This window comes from Equus caballus, chromosome 3, assembly GCF_041296265.1.
Source record: "Equus caballus isolate H_3958 breed thoroughbred chromosome 3, TB-T2T, whole genome shotgun sequence".
NCBI lineage: Eukaryota > Metazoa > Chordata > Mammalia > Perissodactyla > Equidae > Equus > Equus caballus.
The window spans coordinates 53,257,414-53,279,161 of NC_091686.1; the positions used below are offsets into that span (position 1 = coordinate 53,257,414).

Consider the following 21,748-nt stretch of genomic DNA (forward strand, 5'->3'; position numbering starts at 1 on the left):
CACATTTGAGTGTGACAGGGGAGCACACAGGAGGGCACTGAAGCCCCACCTTCTTGGTGAGAATGATGCCTGGTTAAGTTTTGAATCCTCCTTTTCATTCCTTACAGAACTTAAAATAGTCCTAGAAATAGCTCAAATAGTTGAGAAGTGAGATGGTACTAAATTATTTAAAACTGCCTCCAGCCCATCATTCACGTTTTCTTCATCAACTGAGTGAAATAATTCTGTCAGCAGATGATATCAGACACTCACTGTTGTTCATTTGGATTAGCAGGTTTGCTCACTTTCGACAATTCTCTCAGTCTGTATTTGACTGACTATGGTAGATTTATTGGTGATATGAACTACAGATGTGCGAGTATGTAGATACTGTATTCACACACATAGATAGACAGAGATACACTGACGATCATTAAAAAGCATTTATTTTCTTAGCTTTTAGATAAGATACTTAGATTTTTCTCTCTTCGTGTCTTCAGCACTCATGTTAATGCCAAGCCATGATTTCACAAGAACTTTTAAACAATGGACATTTAGTCCTTACTCACACGCAAGGAATGCCCCTGAAAAAGGACATGGTAATAGAAATGACACTCAGTGTGTCTGTGATGTCCCCTGCCCTTCCTGAGGGAAGCCACCATGCTCACCTCCAGGCTGTGAGAAGTTGCTGCAGTTGCTGTAGGCAATTGCTCCGATATCAGTCTTCCTGTTTTGTATCACACAACTTGGTGCCCTGACCACCCAAGTCTGACCACTAGTACCAGGCTAAGCGATCTATAAACAGGAGCTGCTGTTTTTGTTACGGTGCGATACTAAGCAGAGGGGAACTGTGATGTCCTATAGCGTAGCACTGACCTCACCTCTTTGTAACTTATAAATCTGCTGGTGTAGTAGAGGGAAAAATATGTTCATGGAGTCACACAGACTTTGCTTCAAACCCTAATTCTATCACTTAGTATGCAGACCTGAACGAATCACTTAATCCCTCTGAATATCAGTTTTATTATAGATAAAGTAGAAGTAATAATGCGTACTTCTCAATTTTATTATAAAAATTAAAGGCAATAATAAACCTAAAGCATTCATCACAGCACCTATCAGAGAGTAGGAGCTCAGTAAACTACAGCTATTGTTATTAAAATGATTTGTTTACGCCTGTCTCCCTCATTTGAATGTTGGCTCCTTGAGAGAGACCACTCCACTCCTTCATCTTGACCTTTGCTGCAGTCAAAGTCCGCAGCTCAAAGTGGCTAATGTTTAAAGATAAACTACTGTGCAGTACAACATTATGTATATTTTATATATAGTTTATTTATATTTGTACACGTCTACACACATACATGTAACATATATGCACGTGCATGCACACACACACACATATATGTTTTTTTATCCTTTTGTCTATTATTTACTCCCCCAGTAATTCAGGAGCATGATTTGTATTTTTTTCCTAATTCTAAGTCTTTGGCTATCTTTATGTCCCCTGGACTTCTTAAATAGTTTTATTTGGTAAATTACTCTAAGCACTGGAATCTTGACTGGTATAATAAAAGAAATGATGAAAGAATGAAGGGAAGACTACTAAACTATATGACATACCTTATACAATAAGTGAAAAATGTCAACAACTTTATGTGTAATTTCAGCTACGTGCCTCATTTGGCCGTCATATGGCTGCACACTCCTTTCAAAACCTACTCATGTCTTAAAGGTAAACATCTTCATACTGTCATTTAGGCAATCATAGTTATTTCCCTATATCCATGCCAGGGTGCAATATGACAACACTTCGTGATAAAGACTTAAATACGTCAGATTGCCCAAGCAAGTGAGGTAGAATAGTAAAGATTGTATCTTTCTGGCAGCTCTTCATCAGGGTACTGGAGTGTGTAAGGCACTGGAGGCTAATTCCCATTATGTATCATGGATATTGTCTACACTCTACATCTGTCTCACAGACCTGACAGGGAGAGTAATTACTGCTGAGATAAGCCTTTTCTGGAACACATGTAATTAATTTGCCTGGAAAAAGTAGGAAAGTAGCCTGACACTTTAATAATGTTTAAGTATACCTAATCTATTTCTTTTCTGTTCCTAATGTTTCCTAAATACGAGAAAGAAAGAGGATTTCAAAGTACTTACAGCTGTCTGTTCTTATGTAAATCATCCACGGGCCTGTAAGGTTCCATCTTAAAATGACTGGCATGAAATAATACCATAAATTATAATGGAATGTAGAGCAAGTGGGGAGTTACTTTTAAGATGAATCCAGGATATGATTTTCATGCAAAAAGAATGTTCCTGTTATCAAGTAGGAATTATTCTGTTATTAAAGCTTCACATGCATACAATTTTATTCAATTTGAATTCTGAATATATTTTTAAACCAAATCAAGTGACTCTTCTCTCCAGATTCTTGATAAAGTGCTATTTAGCCATACGTATTTCCTAGTCAGTCTTTTATCTTTAGTTCACCCTTTACTATGCATAGTAACCTGATTACATATAATACAACACTTTCAGTTCTTCACTTGCCTTCAATTTTTCAAAATTCATCAGTTATACATGTGCCTCTATGCAGCCCAACACTTTGCTATTCAAATGTTAACAAATCAGCTGAGAGCTTGGCTTACATTTAAATAAAGTAAATGGCATTTTAAAAAGCTGGGCAAAGATGATTGTTCATATGTTTACTTACACTCAAGTAAGACTATCATTTTCAATATTTGCTTTGGAATGAGAACAAAGAAGGTTGAACAACACAAGAAGGGATATAATTTTTTCTAATTTTCTTTTATGTGATCTAGCTTTTTTGAGTGAGTCTTCACATTGCAGGAGGAAGAAGTGTTCAACTCAGTGATGTATCTACCATATTGGATACTTGGAACAGATCATTTTTAAAACTTCCTCTCCTTCATGAAAAACTTACTTTAAATAATAATCATGACAAAATGAATACTAGTAATGGCCAGAAAAGAAATGTAGCTAGTTAAAACTTTGTTGTAAATATGGTCGTTTCAAAAAGTAATGTTTCAATACACGTAATATTTGTGTAACAAGAGTCTGCAAAAGACACAATTTAGGCGACTACTAAATTGAGCCCTGATGTAATGTTTTTAATCAGTACATTAGTTTTAAAACATACATTTTAAAAAGAAACATACAATTTAAAATGAAAAATAATGTTCAGATTGAAGATATTAAAATTCAGTAAAATATTTAATATATGAACTAAAATTTGCAAGTATTTCCTCCAAAAAAATATATACCTCACAGTTCTCACTCTATTTATTTGTCTTAAATAAATACTCCAAATAGTTACATCAAATGACAGAATGGAAGTAACCAAGGTCCATTCTTTCATCTTACAATAACTACGCTCTCATTGCTTATTTTGAAGTTACTGTTGAATATATTAACACGTAGTACCACAGGGATTAGAAACACAAACTGAGCTTAAAGCTTGCTGGAGGATTTTTGAACTGTTAAATCTGTCTATGTTTCAACTCTATAACTGGAAGTTCTCCCAATTAACTTACATTTAAAAATACACTGTTTATTAAGAGATGAGTAATAAAAATGTGATAAGTGAAATTTTTAAAAGTGCGTGTAAAATGTGAAACTCAATGATAATCTGGAGTTACTAAATACGAATTCAGACCCCAAAAAAATCTTTTCAGAAAGGAGTCTTATCACTGACATTTTTCGAACTGATGGCTTATGGTCAGAGTAAATACAGGTAACTTCTAGTCAGTTTTATTGTTGTTTTAAATGCTCCACAGTCATTGCTCCCCTTACTGATTAGCCGAGAAACACGTGGTGGTGAAGGCAACTGATAGCTTCCACCACCTTCTGACTAGTGTAAATGTTAGGCTGGTGAACAGAGGAAGATTATGAAGGCAACATGGCAACTATTTTTGTTTTGCCCTGTTTTATTTTTCCTTATTGTTGTAATGAGAGCTGTATTAAAGTGTATATTTATCCTTAGACAGGGCTAATAAACTTTTCTGCCCAGAAAACTTACTTTGCTTTTGGGTGGTTCATTTAAACTGGTCTTTTAAGTAGAAATATACACGTTTTTAAAGAAATCTACTGTAAAAAGCTACATTTGATGCTTTTTACTCAGATCAGCTAAAAAACGAATAAAAGTATCCAAATAGAAGAGTGTGAAGTGGTAAAAATCGTGACAGTTTAGAATCATAAATTACTGACAATACACTTTTCTAATGTGGTTATCCATATAAATTCATTAAATATTTTTGACAGAGTATAAGTAACAAATTAGTCGTAAAACAAAACAGTAAATTCATAGCACCATGTACCCATCCTAACTAGGGCAATTTCATTTACCACAGTCTTGGGTCCAACTAAAGTTATTACTCTTTTCATTTGTATGTTACCTTCACTTATTTAGAAATATTTTCAATCAATCTATAAATAAATACCAAATACACTTTCTTCAATTTCTGTTATCATACAGAGCACACTTTTCACCCACAGTGTAAAACCGTTTATAATTCCTGAAACCATTTACAAGATAAATAATCATTTACAAGAAAATATCTGTCCCCCCAAAACACAAGGTTACACTTCACCATCAATGTTTATGGTAAATCTCTCAGATTTATTTTAGGCACAAGAAGTTAATATTTACGATGTCCCTCAGTCCCATACTAGCAATAAAATTACACTGCATTCTTCAAAGAGACCTTCACTAAATAGTGAAGAAAAGATCTAAACTTTCATAAGTGAGAAAAATATTTCTCTGCTTTATATCATTAAATTTAATAAAGTTAAACCTAAGGTTAAAAATAATACATGATTATTTTAAATACCTTTTATCATTATAATTTAATTTGATAAAGTACTCTTACTTTAGCCGTTATGTTTAGACTTCTGGTCTAAATCTACACCTGTGCATTAAATACCTTAAGAAAGTACATTCAGGAAATCCTCAAATCTCTGTGCTGGGTGGAAAAGCTAGATTTTAATATTCACAGAATTTAATATATTCTACAAAATAAACAAACATATTCTAAAATATATAACCAAATATTAATTATCAAAACTTATTACTGACTCTGAATGTTAGTTCTTTTCTATCTTCAATTAATATCTTGCCTAATGAACACAATTTTGAATAATTCTCAGCAAAGTATATGTCACAGCTTTTCATCTCATTTTCTACTCTGATCTAATAATTCACAGTAGTCCTTAGCAATCATCTTGTCCAGGGTTTTGTTTTGTTTATGTATTTGACTGATTGATTTTTATTCTCAGATGTGACTTTTTGTCAACTAGAATCTTACAGAGAATTATGATATGCAAAAACAGTACAATCATAACTGCTGTTGTTAAGGGGTTGTGGTGAGGGGGTGGAATTCCACAAGACCTCGCCAATACTCTTATTTCCCCACTGTGAACTAAATATTTACGTCTCACAAACTTCACATGTTGAAGTCTTCTCCCCCAATGTGACTGTATTTGGAGGCAGGGCCTTTGGGGGTTAATTGGGGTTAGATTAGGTCATGAAGGTAGGGCCTTCATATTGAAATCAGTGACTTTATAAGAGAGTGTCTCTCTCCCTCCCTGGCTACATGCACCAGAGAAAGGCCGGGTGAAGACAGAAGGAGATAACAGCCATCTACCAGCCGGGAAGAAGGCTCTCACCAGACATGGAATCTGCCGCCACCTCGATCTTGGACTTCTGGCATCCAGATACGTAATAAATGTCTGTTGTTTAAGCCACCCAGTTTATGGTATTTTGTTATAGCAGCCCAAGCAGACTACGATTCCCCCAACACACACAGATCACAGGATGAAAACCACCAAATGCATCTAAAGTCATTTATTTTCCAAAGAGATGGTTGATTTTTTTCTGATTGTAAGAGAAATATATACTTGTTACTAAAAGTGAAACACTAGCAAATTATATAAAACAGAAATTAAACATTCTCATGTTACCTAACAATAAGTATCGTTAATTATACTAGATTTTCTATGTACATATATTGTTTATATCATGTTATTATATGCAGTTCTAAAATCTACTTCTCTCCACTTAATAATTTTATAAATATACAGCTATGTAAACATATATTGTGTAATATAATATATGCTATACCTATATAAATATATTGTAATTTGTTTATCAAATTCACTATTGATGAATATTTAATATTCTTCTATATTTCTAGTGTTATGGTAATTTTATTTGAAAATCGAAGAAACTGAGGCCCAAATACCGAAGTCTAGTTACATAGGCAACGAGGCTAGACACTCATATTTTGATTTTTCATATCACTATATTGATTCACTCTCCTCTTCAAACAAAAAAAGGTAAGTCCACAGGAAGATGAAGGCAAGAAATGCCTCCTTTGTTCTATTTCTCATTTACTATTCTAACCCAATGTAAAGTTGACCAAACCTGGGGCATGCTTTGGATTTCACGTAATGTGGTTGACAGTGAATTCTTGCTGAGAGGTAGACTGTGGCGGAGGAGACTGCACAATGCAATTAATTTTGGGTTTGCTCAACAGAGGGAACATGAAGAAAGAGTTTCAAAAGAAGATAGATAATATCCTGAATACAAAACCCTGACACCATCTTCTCTCAAGCAACACTAACTTCTAAGCTGAAGCAGAGGCTGTGGCAGGAAGGCAAGGCTCAAAGGCGTGCATGGGAAAGTTCAGGTTCTGATGGGAGTTGGGAGAAGGGAGGAGGCTCAAGACTTTGTTCTCCTCTGGGCTTAACTAGTGCTAGTAGACTAGCAGCCAATACGTCTGGATTAAGGATGAAAAATCAAAGCTTCTAGAGAGAGCATTGCTGATGGAATATAGGCGGCCTTGCAGGGAGGGTAATACTTTCCTGATTTATTATCCCAGAAGGATCTGCAGAGTATTTCTGGCCGGGTAAACTGCAGTGCAGCCACCCAGACGGGTCAGCAGTGTTCTACGACGTGTAACTGAGAAGATTTCAGGGTGTCACAAAAGAAAACTGAAGACTAATAATCTTTAAGTTTGTTTGTTGTCATCAGCCAACAAAAGCAGATTTTATTGGGCCTTTGATCATTTGTGGGTTGAATTTTCCAAGTTTTTTACCTGAGTACTGAGGATAAGTAGAGAAATGAACAAGCAAAAGAAAGTAATAGTGTGTCTTAAGAGAACCAAAGACCCTAGGAAGAAAGGACAAGTGAAACATCAAGGACAGGCCACTTCAAGTGCAAGAGAAATCCTACAGGGCACAAACGACAAATTAACAAAAAAAAAATACTAAGAATATTTAACAGTATATAATTAAAGCATCAAAATTATTTTCTAGGGGCCGGCCTGGTGGCGCAGCAGTTAGGTTTGCACATTCTGCTTCTTGATGGCCCAGGGTTAGCAGGTTCAGATCCCGGATGCGGACAAGTCACCGCTTGGCAAAAAGCCATGGTGTGGTAGGCGTCCCATATATAAAGTACAGGAAGATGGGCATGGATCTTAGCTCAGGGCCAGTCTTCCTCAGCAAAAACAAAGAGGAGGATTGGCAGCAGTTATCTCAGGTCTAATCATCCTCAAAAAAAAAAAATAATTTTTGAATTTGAATATTTACTAGACTATAAAAGTATAGTTATTGTTGAGAATCAAATTGGTGGCTTAGAATATTAGTGGAAGAAATTTTAGTTCAAGACAAAACAGTTCAATACGAAGAGAAAAATATAAAGGACTTGAAGGATTGATCTATGAGACCAAATATGGAAATACAGGTTTCAGGAGGAAAATAATTCTCTAATTTGAAGGAAGACTTGAATCGATTGAATAGGATTACTGAATACCAGTAGAATTAAGGAAGAAAAATAATGTTACACACATACATAAACAATGAAAAAGTGTCATGTGCAGCCTCTGAATCTAAAAAACTATGGAGTATCATCTACTAAGAAAGAAGGTCCAAGACCTGAAAATACTAGGCTTACACATGGCATCTGTCTCAGCTCAGGCTGCCATCACAAAATCCCATAGACTGAGTGGCTTAAAAAGCAGAATTTAATGTTTTCACAGTTCTGAAGGCTGGAAGTCCAAGACCAGGGTGCCAGCATCGCTGGGTTCCAGTGAGGGCTCTCTTCCTGGCTTGCAGAAAGCTGCTGTCTTGTTGTGCGTTCACATGGCCTTTCTTTGGTGCCTGTGCATGGAGAGAGAGAGATGTCTCTTTTTCTCTTCTTACAAGGCACGAATCCTATCAAATTAAAACTCTACCCTTATGACTTCATTTAACCCTAATTACCTCCTAAAAGCCCTGTCTCCAAATAGAGTCACACGGGGGTTTAAGAGTTCAACATATGAATTTTAGGGGGACACAATTCAACCCATAGCAGTATCCTTCATCTTTCAAGGTAAAGAGATATTCAAAGATTTAGAGACTATACCATCAATGTCCCATCTGAAGGAAACACAGGAAAGGATTCTAACCAAAACTAAGTGAATCAGAAGAGAACATAGAACATGAAATGAAGAAAGATGAGGAGGAGGAGAAACAGTGATGTGTAATAAATCCTATACTACTCAGTTCAAATCTAAATAGATAATAATACTGTGACTAGTGATTTTCAAATATAAGTCACAAATAAGTATTTTTGAAAGAGAAGAAATATGTTTCAAAGGAAAAGCAACTAAAAGAACTGAAATCACTAAAAGTCCTCAACAAGCTCAGCAAAAGTCATATGTTTCTAGGGGAGGGGAGAGAGAGGAAAGGAAAAACATTTTAAATGATCTCATTTGATGGGAGAGTAGTCTTAAACTTGAGAAGATGATTTCAAATGTTGTTTGGCTTATTCCAATATTTTGTGAACACACTTTATAAAACCAATACAAGCTATAATTTATTGTCAACATTAAAAATATTGTTTCCATAGCCCATGTCGCACAGATTCAGAGCCCTTCACATTACCTCACAGCAGTGCAGAGGAGACTTATTCTGTCATAAAGCTGCTGGGAGCAGATATCCCATGTCGGGACCAGTTCCTTCCTGTTTACCATACCCAAAACTCTTATCTGAAGGGTCTATTTCTTGTTTTCTCCAATTAGTTGCCCCACCACATGTACAATCCCAGGACACTCTGATATTGTAATACTTAATATCTCCTTGGACATCATAAAATATGTGCAAATGATTATTTTTATCTGTTCAAAAAATCAATCTCACCAATGTAAGTGATGCATACAAATTACAGGGATAATAATTTCAGACGTCTTGAAATTGCTCCCAAGAGTACAAATCCCTCGTTTTCTTCTTTTTAAAGACAACGGGAAGGGACAAATTGAAAGTTGACTACAGAACACACACATATTATAAATGCAGTTAATAATGTGGACAATTTGCCCAAACAACATTAATATATAATCCCAAATCAAAATTACTTTGTTTCTTAGTATATTTATGCTTTGTAAAATCTACCAACCTAGCAAGAAAGAAAAGTTGAACCAAGGTAATAATTCTGAAATCATAGACTAGAGAAAGAATGATAATGTTTGAAAAGTGCATTTAGCGCTTGAAAAGAAATACAATAGAACTCTTTGTCTGCAATTTTACTCGCTAATACTAAGTTTCATAAGTTAAACAGTATGTGCTATGGACTAAATTGTGACCCTCCCAAATTCCTATGTTGAAGCCCTAAACCCCAGTGTGATGGTATTTGGAGACGGGGTCTTTGGGAGATGATGAGGTCAGGAGGGAGGGGTACTCCTGATGGATTAGCACCCTTATAAGAAGGGACATCAGAGAATTCACACCCATTTTCTCCCCCTCCCTCTTTCCATGCACATGCACTGGGCAAAGGCCATGTGCGCACCTAGCTAGAAGCAGCCATCTGCAAGCAAGGAAGAGAGCTCTCACCAGAACCCAACCATGCTGGTACCCTGACATTAGACTTCCAGCCTTCAGGACTTCAAAAATATAAATTTCTGTTGTGTAAGCCACCCAGTCTATAGCATTTTGTTATGGCAGCCCTAGCAGCCCAAAGCAGCATGAAAATGGCTATTTATGTAAATAGTTAAAAGAGAGGTCCATCCCTTCTGCAGAATTTCTGTTTTACTGGGTATCAACAAGTAAATGTCTATCTTACACAATTTCATTGGGGACTATAATTTAATCTAAAACCCTAAAGTAATGCTTCTCAATTGGGGGCAATTTTGCCTCTACGGACATTTGACAAAGCCTGGAGGGTACTACTGGCATCTAGAAGGGAGAGGCCAGGGATGCTGCTAAACATCCTACAACACACAGAACAGCCACTTACAACAAAGAATAATCTGGCCCAAAATGTCAACAGCGCTGTTGTTGAGAAACACTGATCTAAAGATAAAGAAATAACTGAAAATTCACATCTAAAAACATTTCTTTTGGGTCTGACCCCATGGCCGAGTGGTTAAAGTTCCACCTTCTGCCTTGGCAGCCCACGTTCATGGGTTCAGATCCCAGGTGTGGACCTAATCCACTCATCAGCCATGCTGTGGAGGCATCCCACATACAAACTAGAAAAAGATTGGCACAGATGTTAGCTAAGGGCTAATCTTCCTCAACTAAAAAAAAAAGCAAAAGAGAGGAAGATTGTCAGGAGATGTTAGCTCAGGGAAAATCTTCCTCACCAAAAAAAATTTAAAAAAATCTCTTTTGCCCCAAACCCACACTGCCCTTGATTTTTTTAAAACTCCTGAAACTATCAAAATAAGGCTAAATAAGTAAACAAAGAATTATAAAAAAAAATAAAGCTTTCTTAATATTAAGTTGAGTATAAATCTTTTCTTGGTATAATTACATCTAAATTTGTTTTATGCTATATATGTGTAGATAAAATTGCTTATGATAATAGCAGTTGTCAAGAAATGAGAGACCATGATAAACAATAAGAACTAAACTAGTTCTAAATTACAGATTATAAATCTGTATTATAATAGGGTTCACGTAAACTGATTTTTAAAATGTTATGAAATTTTCAAATTTAGGCAGGTAAAGTATGAAGGTAAAGTTTAACCGCCACCTTGTCAAAATGTCAATAGTTATTATCAGGATCAGAAGTACTAGGACCTAATTTTCAATGGAGTCAAGTGGTTTGTATTGCTTTTATGTGATTGCCATCCCTCCTTTGTGCTCCAAATCCAGTTTTAATGACACCTTTTTCTTTTTGTGATGTTTCTTCCTCCTTAAATTCTTAAATCATCGCTTATACACTTTCCTCTTCAACTACAGTCCTCTTTAATAAAACAAACTATATTTTCAAAAGCTAACATTTTCCTTTGTTGAAATATTCAAGATGATTACACAAACTACATAGCACAAAAATTAAAACAGTACCTTGATTGTTACCTGGGAAATTTTAGAGGTTAAGTAGTCAATTTGGGTAATTCAAGTTTAAAGGAGAAAAAAACAACTAGTGCTTCACTTTACTGAATCAGCCAAAGGAAGACTTTTTTTTAGAGGGAGGTGTACTAAATTACTTTAATCATAGCTTTGCAATATTGGCTCTGAAAGTAATCATTTTTTTCTCATTTCATTCAACAAATGACGGTCTGATTTCTTGTATATGCTATGTTTTAAATATGATCACAATCATTGTTGATGGGAAGAAATGAATGCTTCTTTCTGAGTTACGTATCCAAAATAAGCATTCTCTGACAAAATGAATGATAGATTCTCTGCTGTTAAAACTGATGAATCTATGCAGCCATTATGTAGCCATTAGGCAGCCATACATGTAGATAATAAATATCTACATAGGATTTGTATTGAACTCAAAGACATTTTTGTATGCTATATAAAGAAATCTTGATTACATAACATATATATGGTTACATTAAATATCCAAATGTTTTCCTTATATAATATGTAAAATTTATATTATAAATCACTAACATATTTATAAAAGTTGACTCCCAGTTATATATGACATGTTCTTTTTGTCTGTTAATACAATTACTATACTAAGTACTGGTTTATGGGTTTTCTTCTTTTTTGTAGACTACTTCATGTTCACCACCCAAAGTCTAATTGCCATCCATCTTATTGGTTTTCCAAAGCCACAATAATATGCTTCTGGGACCCATAATCATCATCAATGCAATCATATAACATAGTGTAAATAGAGGTCAAGTTTCAGTAAAAACGTTGTCAGCTGTCAAGAATCAAAATATGCTCCAAATTTGTCTGCTGTCTCACTAACATGTTAAGAGTTCTCAGAAGCTTGATGGTCTATAAAATCTGTTTTATCATTTAATTATATTTAATAATTACATAATACATCATTCATTGGTGTAGGATTTGTTTTTTACCTTGATAATGAGTCAGGGTCTCTTGTATAGTATTTCTTCATTTTACTGGTATTGTTAAGAGTGCTTGCTGAATTAAAACTCCTTTTTCATTCTTTTCTTTTTCATCCTTGTTATAGAGAACTATCATTTTTTAATTTATATCCAGAGTAAACATGTCTTATTGTGAAATACTGTTCATATACATATATAAATTGAAAACACATACTTAGAAAAAGTAGTGCCCACTGCTATTCCTGTTAAATACCAAATGTGTCTTCATGTTATGAAAGTATATAACATTTTGTTTGTTTGTTTTGAGGAATATTAGCCCTGAGGTAACTGCTGCCAATCCTCCTCTTTTTGCTGAGGAAGACTGGCCCTGAGCTAACATCTGTGCCTATCTTCCTCTACTTTATACATGGGACGCCTACCACAGCATGGCTTTTGCCAAGTGGTGCCATGTCCACACCCAGGATCCGAAATGGCAAACCCGGGCCGCCAAGAAGCGGAATGTACAAACTTAACCGCTGTGCCACCGGACCGGCCCCAAGTATATAACATTTTTAATGTCATATTAAAAAACACCCTAGAAATATGAATTACACACATTTCATATTTTTGCGTATTTTTTACATATTTGGGATTTATATAATATATCTATATTAACAAAGTCTCATTAAGTTAACACATTTTCGGTAACTTTATGAAAATACAAAGTAAAACACGTTTTTGTTTGCAAGATTATTGAGTACTTTGCTTAATATTACATGATTGTATCTCTGTAGCAGTATGGAGTTAAATCATGCAATTTACAAAATAAAATGTGACCTTAGCCTTCACGATTTTTGATAAATACAGCTGAAATGTCTAACCCTGGTCCAGTGATCTGTTTCTGGAATTACAGAAAGTTCAATATACATCATAAAACATCCTCTGTTCTTCAGCTTGTCAAAGATCTACAGTTCATTACTGTAGGATTATAAAATTGATAATTAATCAGATTGAATCACCAACGGTTTATAAATAATTAAAAAACTTAGCATCAATAAATAAGTTATTGTAGGGTTTATAGCAAATAACCTTGCAAGGAAAGTACACTTGTGGGCCAAATATTGTTATCACTTACCAACTCTTCCTGAAGTTGTGAAATGAGTTCATCCCTCTCTTTCAGCTGCAGCTTCAGCATTGAGCATTCATCTTTCATTATATCCTATAAAAACATCAAAGAGACGGAATAGGCTTAGCCCTTTCACTTTGCTCTTGATAAGGAAAGTCAGCTTTACACAGTGGGAGATAATTGCATCTGACTAATGAAACCAAGTTCCTCTAGTGTGTGATATTTTTAAATAAAATAAATTCCCTTTAGTGTGATATTTTTCATAATATATTCTAAGTTGCAAAATAAACCAGCTAATGTATCCAAAGATGTTATCATGCTATAAATGATGAGATATATAGAGATAGATATACACACAGGTTTTTTTCTTATATAAGTCTTTTTTTTTTTTTTCCTTTTGGTATGCATTTGCTCATTTTGCTGCCTAAAACAGAAACCAGGGAGTCACCCTAAATTCTTACCATCCATTCCTATGCACACATAATCAGTGGAATAAAAACAACTGTACTCTAAAAGAGATACTTTACCTACCATTTGTTCCCCTACTATAATTAAATATTAATTCCCAAACCAACGGCTGTGGTACAGTCTTTATCTTTAATGGCGTTCCTATAACATTTGTCCCTTTCACTAAAGTTCTATCTTTGGGTATGTAATCTTCTCACTCTGCACGTATACTCAACCATAGCCTTTATGTACAAAAACATCCACATCTATGCTCTTTATAACTCTCTGACAGTAACTCTCAGATACAACTACTTAATCAAGACCTATTTATCTTCCAAACGTCAACCCATAAATGAAAGTACTTACTGAATATATACTCAGCTTTGTTCCATAGACATTCCAAGGCAAGCTTCATTTCAACATCCTTTACCCCTACTGCCAAACTTCACTTCTACTTCTTTCTCCCATTATCTTCCTATTTCCTAAAAGCATAAGCAGAAAGCCGTCCTATACTCTCAACTCTTACTTTGAACCAAATCTGGTACCAAATTCTTGAACCTCCATTTCCTGGACTCTGTCCCTCAGTGACTTAGTCTAGGTGCTTCCTGCTTCTTACCTGACTTTACTGCAACAGCCTCTAAAGTGCTTTCCTCTATCACTTTCCCCATCTGCCAGAGATATTTTCCTAAATGGGAATTAATTGCATCACTTTTTAATTTAACACCTAATCACCCCTTCTTTCATGAAAAAAAGGGGGAAGGGTAAAAACTCTTTAGCATAGTGTATAGTGCCTTTTATTTTCTGCTACTTGCTTATTTCCAGAGTTTCAAAGTTTTTCATTTCCAACTTTATTACAACATTTGCTCACTCCTACAGAACTGAAATGCAAAATGTTGTTTCACATCTCCTTGCTTTACACATGCACATCTCCGGATAACATTGCCTTCTACCCACTGCATCCCGCTATCCCTACAATTTCTCGTGCTCTAAGATGCATTTCAAGCATTACTCATTCCACCAGGGAGCTTCCCCTTGTTGGCTGAGTGATGATGTACCCCTTGAGGGTGAGGGCATGCTCCATGGTGTCTAAACCACACATCGTTTCATATAGTCCTAATACTTCATGTGTCATTTGCTCATTCCCCAGCCTCAGTGGACTAGAGCCCTCCATCCTTGAGTGGACAGACTATTTCATTAGCATATCATCAGCACCAAACACTGTACTTGACACACACAAAATGCTCAAATCCATGTCTCCTTCCCATAAAATGACCAAATAAACAGCATAAATCTTAGGAGAATTCCCACTTTTTCTGCTTATGTTACCCTTATCTGAGCTGACAAAGAAGAAAACAGCTAATGGATTACAGAAAACAGAATACTTGTATATTCTGGTTCTCATGGTGTTAGTAATTTCTGCTTCCTCTATACTAAGCAATAAAGAACAGATATTTTAATTTACGAATATCTCTTTTCATTTGCTGGCCACCAGCTTGATTGGGAGATAATTATCTCTGTCTATTCCTTCTCTTTTATAGTAGTCCAATCTTTCCTAAATCATGGGTTTGCATGGATAGAGTTCATACTCATCATTTTTAATATCAATGCAGAGGAAAAATTGGCAGACTTCAAAGGTAGATAAGAGAGTAATGATGTTTCCCAGAATCAGAGAGATCTAGGATCACGTCCTCGGTGCTTCAATGAACTAGCCCTGTGGTTCTGTGCTAGTTACTTCTTTGAGCCCCATGATAACACCAGACCATAAATTACCTATAACAAAAACTCTATTGTACTAGTACTTATATTCCTGAAGTCTTGTATAATATCTCATTTAAAAATTTAAATCCCTTCATAAAAAAAAATGCTGTCACAGGTTGGAGTTTCCAGGAAACAAATACTGAGGTGGAGTTAAGGGTGCTACAGGTTTATTGGAGAATAAATCCATGTGAAAAGTAAAGGGTGGCGGCCAGCCCAGTGGCGCAGCAGTTAAGTTTGCCGGTTCTGCTTCAGCAGCCTGGTGTTTGCCAGTTTGCATCCCAGGTGCAGACCTACGTACTGCTTGTCAAGCCATGCTGTGGCAGGCATTCCACATATAAAGTAGAGGAAGATGGGCACAGATGTTAGCTCAGGGCCAGTCTTCCTCAGCAAAAAGAAGAAGATTGGCAGCAGATGTTAGCTTAGGGCTAATCTTCCTCAAAAAAAAAAAAAAAAGAAAGAAAGAAAGAAAAGGGGAAGAATTCTAGCAGGGCAAGGGGACAGTTGGACCAAGAGTCATACCCAACAAATCCTCTGCCAGCTAAATGAGGAGCTTCAGAGCCAAGATCTCCTGTTATAGGGATCCCTTGTTGACAGGAAGGGGGTAGGCTCTTATACCACTCCCTGTTCAATCAGTGGTTGGGAGCTGCCTCAAGAAAAACTGGATCTCAGCTGCTGTTACTTTATTCAGTAAACGGAAAGCCCGCACAGAGATGAGCTTGACTTCAGCTGGAAAACTGGGGCAGGCCCTAAAGGCGTTAACAGCTGGAGGCAGTCAGCTGACCACAGGATTTGCATCTGGGCAGTGAGTCCATTACTGAAAGGGGGTCTGAGGCTCAGCTTGAATCTACTGCGACTGTTTTTTCTCCATTAATTATCAACAATATTTTTGTATGTTAATTAATTAATATTTTGTTGATTCGTTTAAAATGAAGACTTGTCTATATTGTGGCTAATAGGAATTGTAAAGAAACTTGGTTTTCCAAAAAAATATGCTCACTTTACAACACTCTCTGCTTTTATTCCTGGGGAACTTTTTCAAGAAGTTTATAATCTTGAAGCTTTAAATCAGGTAGGTGGTAATAAATCATTTGCATTTACTTATGGAATAACACATATTAAATACTTATCATATGTCATCAGAAGCCAATTTATAAAAGCTTTGTCTATGAATGACTTTGCAAATGAATCTTAGTTACTCAGTTTGTTTTTTGTTGTTATTTGTTCATGTGGCAACATTTACCGAAGTATCTAATGTGCAAAATTAAAGCCCTTGAACAACTTTTACTCTCAGAAGAAGGCTGATAGCAATATTCCCTCAATATTCTCACTATATTTGCAAAATTCTAGGACATATTTGGCAGAATAATCTATTGAGTTAGAAAACATATTGATGTGTAGAATTAACTGGATTTAAATATTCTTTTTTGTTTTTGTTTTTTTGTGAGGAAGATTGTCCCTGAGCTAACCTCTGTGCCAACCTTCCTCTATTTTGCATGTGGGATGCTGCCACAGCATGGCTTGATGAGCAGTGTGTAGGTCCACACCTGGGATCTGAATCCACAAACCCTGGGCCACCAGAGCAGAGCTTGTGAACTCAACCACTACACCACTGGGCCAGCCCTATTTCTTCGTTTTAAAAAGAAGGTTATTCCATTAGCGTGTAGGCTAATGTAACCAATTTAAACTTATGCTTATTTAAATGCATACTATTAATTGATAGGAAAATATATAATTTAATAATTATGACATTCTCTGCTTCTCATTCAAGTATAATTAATTTTTAGGACTAAAATTCAATTCTATTATTTCCTAATTCAATAATTATTCATAAATATGGGACTCGTAGTGTGGTAGATTACAGATGGTTACAATCCTTTGCTACTATTCCCATTGAAAGATGGAGTCTAATGCCCTGTCCTTGGATCTGAGCTGGTCTTATAGACTTGCTTGACCAACAGAATTCAATGGTAGTAACTCTGCATGACTTCCAGGGCTTGATCAGTAAAGGCCTCTCAGCTTCAGTGATTGGTCTCTTAGAATGCGCCCCCTCAGGTTACGTCCTTGCTGAAAGAACCCAGCAGGCAGGCTAAGTACAAGCCACACTGAGCTTCCATTGAGAGTCCCATATGAGCTTCGAAAGGGCATCAACTGCCAGCCCTGAGAGTGAGCCATCTTGCACATCCAGCCCAGTGGAGCCTTCAGGTGACCAAAGTCCCAGCCAATATCTCACCATAACTGCCTGAGTGGAATTATTTCCAAATCCCTGACTTACAAAATTGTAAACAAAAATAAAAGTATAGTTTTAAGCCACTAAGTTTTGGGGTGATTTGTTATAGAGATCACCAGAATATATGGATAAACTCTAAATTATTATAATTATAATTAGTGTAAACTATGACTCACTATAGTACAAAAATGTTTATAGAGCTAATTTTTTAAATAAAATATTTTGTGAATTAATTTATGATTTCTGTGACTTGTTACATTATATTTAGTGTAAGTTTCAAATAACTCATTTCATGCATCAAAGGAATATTTATGTTCTCATTATATAACCTACCAGAGAATCAGAAATACAGATGTAAAAATTCCTTACAAATTATCTTAATTCTTTTATTTTATAAATTTGAAAAGTTAGAGCCAGACACCCAGATATTTGGGTAATTTGTCCCAAATTCAGTTAGCTGACTCCAGACCCACATATTCTATAATTTATTTTTGCCTGGAATTAGAATCACCTCATGGCCTAAGACTGTTGTATAAACAGAAATCAAGTGCCAAAAAATTAAAGGCAAATAAAATCTGTAAATCACCTTGAAAATGATCTTAGGTGGAAAATAGAAATGCAGATTAAAAAATCAAATAATAATTTCTAATTCACAAACCTCCACAGAATTCCTCAGGTAAAATTATGAACATAATTCTTGGCTACTGGTTACAAAATTGGTATTAAGTCATCATGACTCTCTTTCTATTTATAGACTTCTGGTCTTCTCTCTGGAGGGCTTTTCTTTATGACTTACAAGCTGTTTCCTCATTCTTGTAAATGAAAAGGTCAAAAGATTAAAACATAAAGAAAGCAGACAGCTCCATCAGAGTAAACAAGGACAGAAAGAATGCTATGAACAAGTGAAGAAAGGGAAGAATGAAATAGGAATACGGAGGAGAAGACTGCAGGGCAGAGATTAGAAAACACAAAAATGTATCACAAGTAACAGTGTCGTTTTCAGCTCTACCTAAAGAACTGCCCTCATAGAATTCTTCTATTAACTTAGCTTTAAGGTAGCAGCTGTCTGCAAAACCCGGGGATCTAGTGAAAAAAAGCAGTGCAGGCACATACTCATCGAAGCAGGGCCGTACGAGGAACTGCTTTTCGAATACCGAGAAAAAGGTCAATAAAAGCACTACTCTAATTCCTTGTTATTTAAAATTATTTGAAAAAATTATGAATTATTTCAGTATCAATAATTGCTACATGACGCTATAAAAATTAATTTTCTTTTTACAAACATCCAATTAAAAAAGATCCTAGATTTGACTTTAGACACTCCCTTGAGATGAACTAACATTCTATTGACTTTAAACAATAACAGCGTGCTTTTTTCTAAACATTTTTTTTCATAAAAATAAAAAAGGCATGATAGGTGTTCAAAGGGTGTTCAAAGTGAGTATCTTAAATGTGTATTTTTTAGCATATAAATCAAATAAGGAAACAGCATTATGCCTTGACACAGTGACACACTGGCTATGATTTTCAAGCAATTAAAGAAGAGACTGGATATCAGCATAATCTTTTCATTTGCAAGTGTTACTCTTAGGAAATCTTAAGATTTATTACTGATCTCCATCACTCAAAAGATAATGAAAACACTATCTTATTGTATACATAGGGGCTTTATTATTTATACAATACTTTTATGTACTGAATTTCTTTTTGCTACCAGAATCTTTCCTGATCAGTTATTGAACAAAACGGTACATTTCTAGGAAAAGTAGGGCATTAGGCAGAAAAATGAAGCAGAGAAGACAATAGCAGCAAAGATAAAATAAAAGGAAACCATTGATAATAATATCAAGACCCTTAAGTTGTGTTCATTAACCTCTCAACAAAGTTCATAGCATTCCTACATTTTTTTGGAACAGTTAAAAAACATTAGCCTACACTGAGAAATTTGCTAAGAAGTTAAAACAGCTCCGTGAGACTACAGGCTTGTCATTTTCAAGTTGTTAAGGTCTTCTTAGATTCACTTTCTTTCATCAGTAAGAAAAGATTGAGTTGCACAACTTTCCTAACATAAAGTGCTCCATCTTACTTAAAGCTTTTCTATATAGTAAGCGAACAGAGCATGTTAACCGAAGTCATGATCCTTACATAAAACTTAGAGTTTTCACTATCCTATTCTTTGTTTCACCCGGTTCTTTTGTGAAAATTAAAATTTAAAAAAACCAAACATTGGTATTTTATTTTCTAAAGCCTTCTTAAACGGATAGTATTTTGCAGGTAAAGGATGAAAAGCAAATCTCCAAGTGTTATAGAACGAGTTAGTAGGCATGACAAATTAGCTTCCTGATCTCCTAAACCCATGGGTTCCATCAAAACTAATTATGAACTATACTTAAGACATAAAAATCTTTATAATCTCATCAACAAAGAGTTGCTCAACAGAGAAAGTCAACAAGTGATAAAGTAATATTAACTTCTATTCTGCCATTGGACTTGCTTGATATGAAATTCTTAGGGAAAGAAATGTCCCCGAGAGGTCTTGAGATTCTCTGATACCAGCATTTTTTCTCTCATAGAAGACAGGCACAGTTGTCACATTATACCTGTATTCCTTAATCAAGGTAGGCAATTGCCTAAATGACCCTTCCCACAATGTAGATTACACAGGAAAAAAATGAAATGGCTAAAAACATCCAGTTAAAAGTTCCTCTCTGTTATGAAGGTGTGAGAGATCAGAATTTACCACCCCAAAATGTGTCTCTTTGGCTTCATTATTTTTTGAAAAAACAAGATTCAGAAAGAAACTGACCTTTCCCCTAGCTGCCCAAAAGAATTTAAGATAGAAGTCCTGGCCCAGAGAGGAGCTATCATCATAGATAACTCTAGGTATGAGAGACAGAAAGGCATCTAGCAAGGCCCATTTTTATCAAAGTTAGATAGTCCAGCAAACTGTTGTTTACCAAGCATTTGCTTTTCTATCTCCATGTGAATTGCCTTCCTCCCCTTTGAAGTCTCAAACCACTACTCCCAACATGCACCTTTGTCTTTAGCTGAAAATGCGACTTAAGCTGGTGGCTTCAGCCACTGCGGTGAGTTACTCAGATTTCCTGGGTTTCTCCCATGTACACGTTATTAAACTTCGTGTGATTTTCTCCTGTTGTTCTGTCTCACGTCGATTTAATTCTTAGATCAGCCAGCAGGACCCAGAGGGTAGAGGAATAGTTCTTCCTCCCCTACAAAGGCATGCTTGCTTTCTTTTCATGCTTTAAGTAAGGAATAGGGGACATCTTATCCTTTCATATCCTGAATGAAGTAAGAGAATGCTGTTTGAACATAACTATGAACTTAGTTTCTGGGAAGGAAAAGTAATCAAAGACATCAAACACATCCCATTCCCCACCTAGAAGAGTGTAATACAGTTGTTTTGTTTTATTCTGTTTAAAATGCTATCTTGACCCAGTTTTGAGGCTCTGGCTAGAGGCCAGTTAGTTCCCCTCCTTGAACAGATGATTAAGTCCACACTCCAAACACTTCCCTTATTGAGCTCTCACACTCCAGGGCTTTTATGTACCAGCTCCACCAGGTCAAGTACCAGGCACCTAGTGACAGCCTCTATGCCCCAGAGCTCCTGAAATGATTCAAATTAGCCAATCCTCAGGGAGCCCTGGGAACCTACCTAATCCCATCCTGCTTGCCATACATACATGGCCCCCTACAGCTCCAGTTTACTGTTATTCTGTCCCGGGGGCAACCTCCTGCAAGGCCTTGCCTGAAAGCCTTCTCTCATTTGGAGGTGTAAGTAATAAAGAGTTCTGCCTTTCACCTGAGTGTGTTATGGCCTGCCATCAAAAGAATCTTTAAATCTCAGAAATCATAGCGCTAACAGGGGCTCGCTGCAGGTACTGGGCACCCTTCTGC

The 21,748-nt window shown here is 35.9% G+C and overlaps 1 protein-coding gene and 1 long non-coding RNA gene across 8 annotated transcripts in view; one reads left to right on the forward strand and one right to left on the reverse strand.

The window, feature by feature from the left end:
• LOC138923444 (uncharacterized) overlaps window positions 1–5,705 on the forward strand; it is a 45,580-nt gene extending 39,875 nt beyond the window's left edge. The window contains exon 4 of the long non-coding RNA XR_011437047.1: window positions 5,607–5,705. This is a non-coding gene — a long non-coding RNA (uncharacterized lncRNA). The remainder of the gene's footprint in view (window positions 1–5,606) is intronic.
• Window positions 1–21,748, reverse strand: part of CCSER1 (coiled-coil serine rich protein 1) — a 1,209,213-nt gene that overhangs the window by 623,191 nt on the left and 564,274 nt on the right. For 6 of the 7 annotated variants that reach the window (XM_023638679.2, XM_023638680.2, XM_070262255.1 and 3 more), the window contains one exon: window positions 13,411–13,494. In XM_023638679.2, coding sequence (XP_023494447.2) covers window positions 13,411–13,494 — 84 coding nt within the window. Of the gene's footprint in view, window positions 1–8,009; window positions 8,164–13,410; window positions 13,495–21,748 lie in introns of those variants that run through there. The other variant, XM_023638682.2, reaches the window with a different exon arrangement.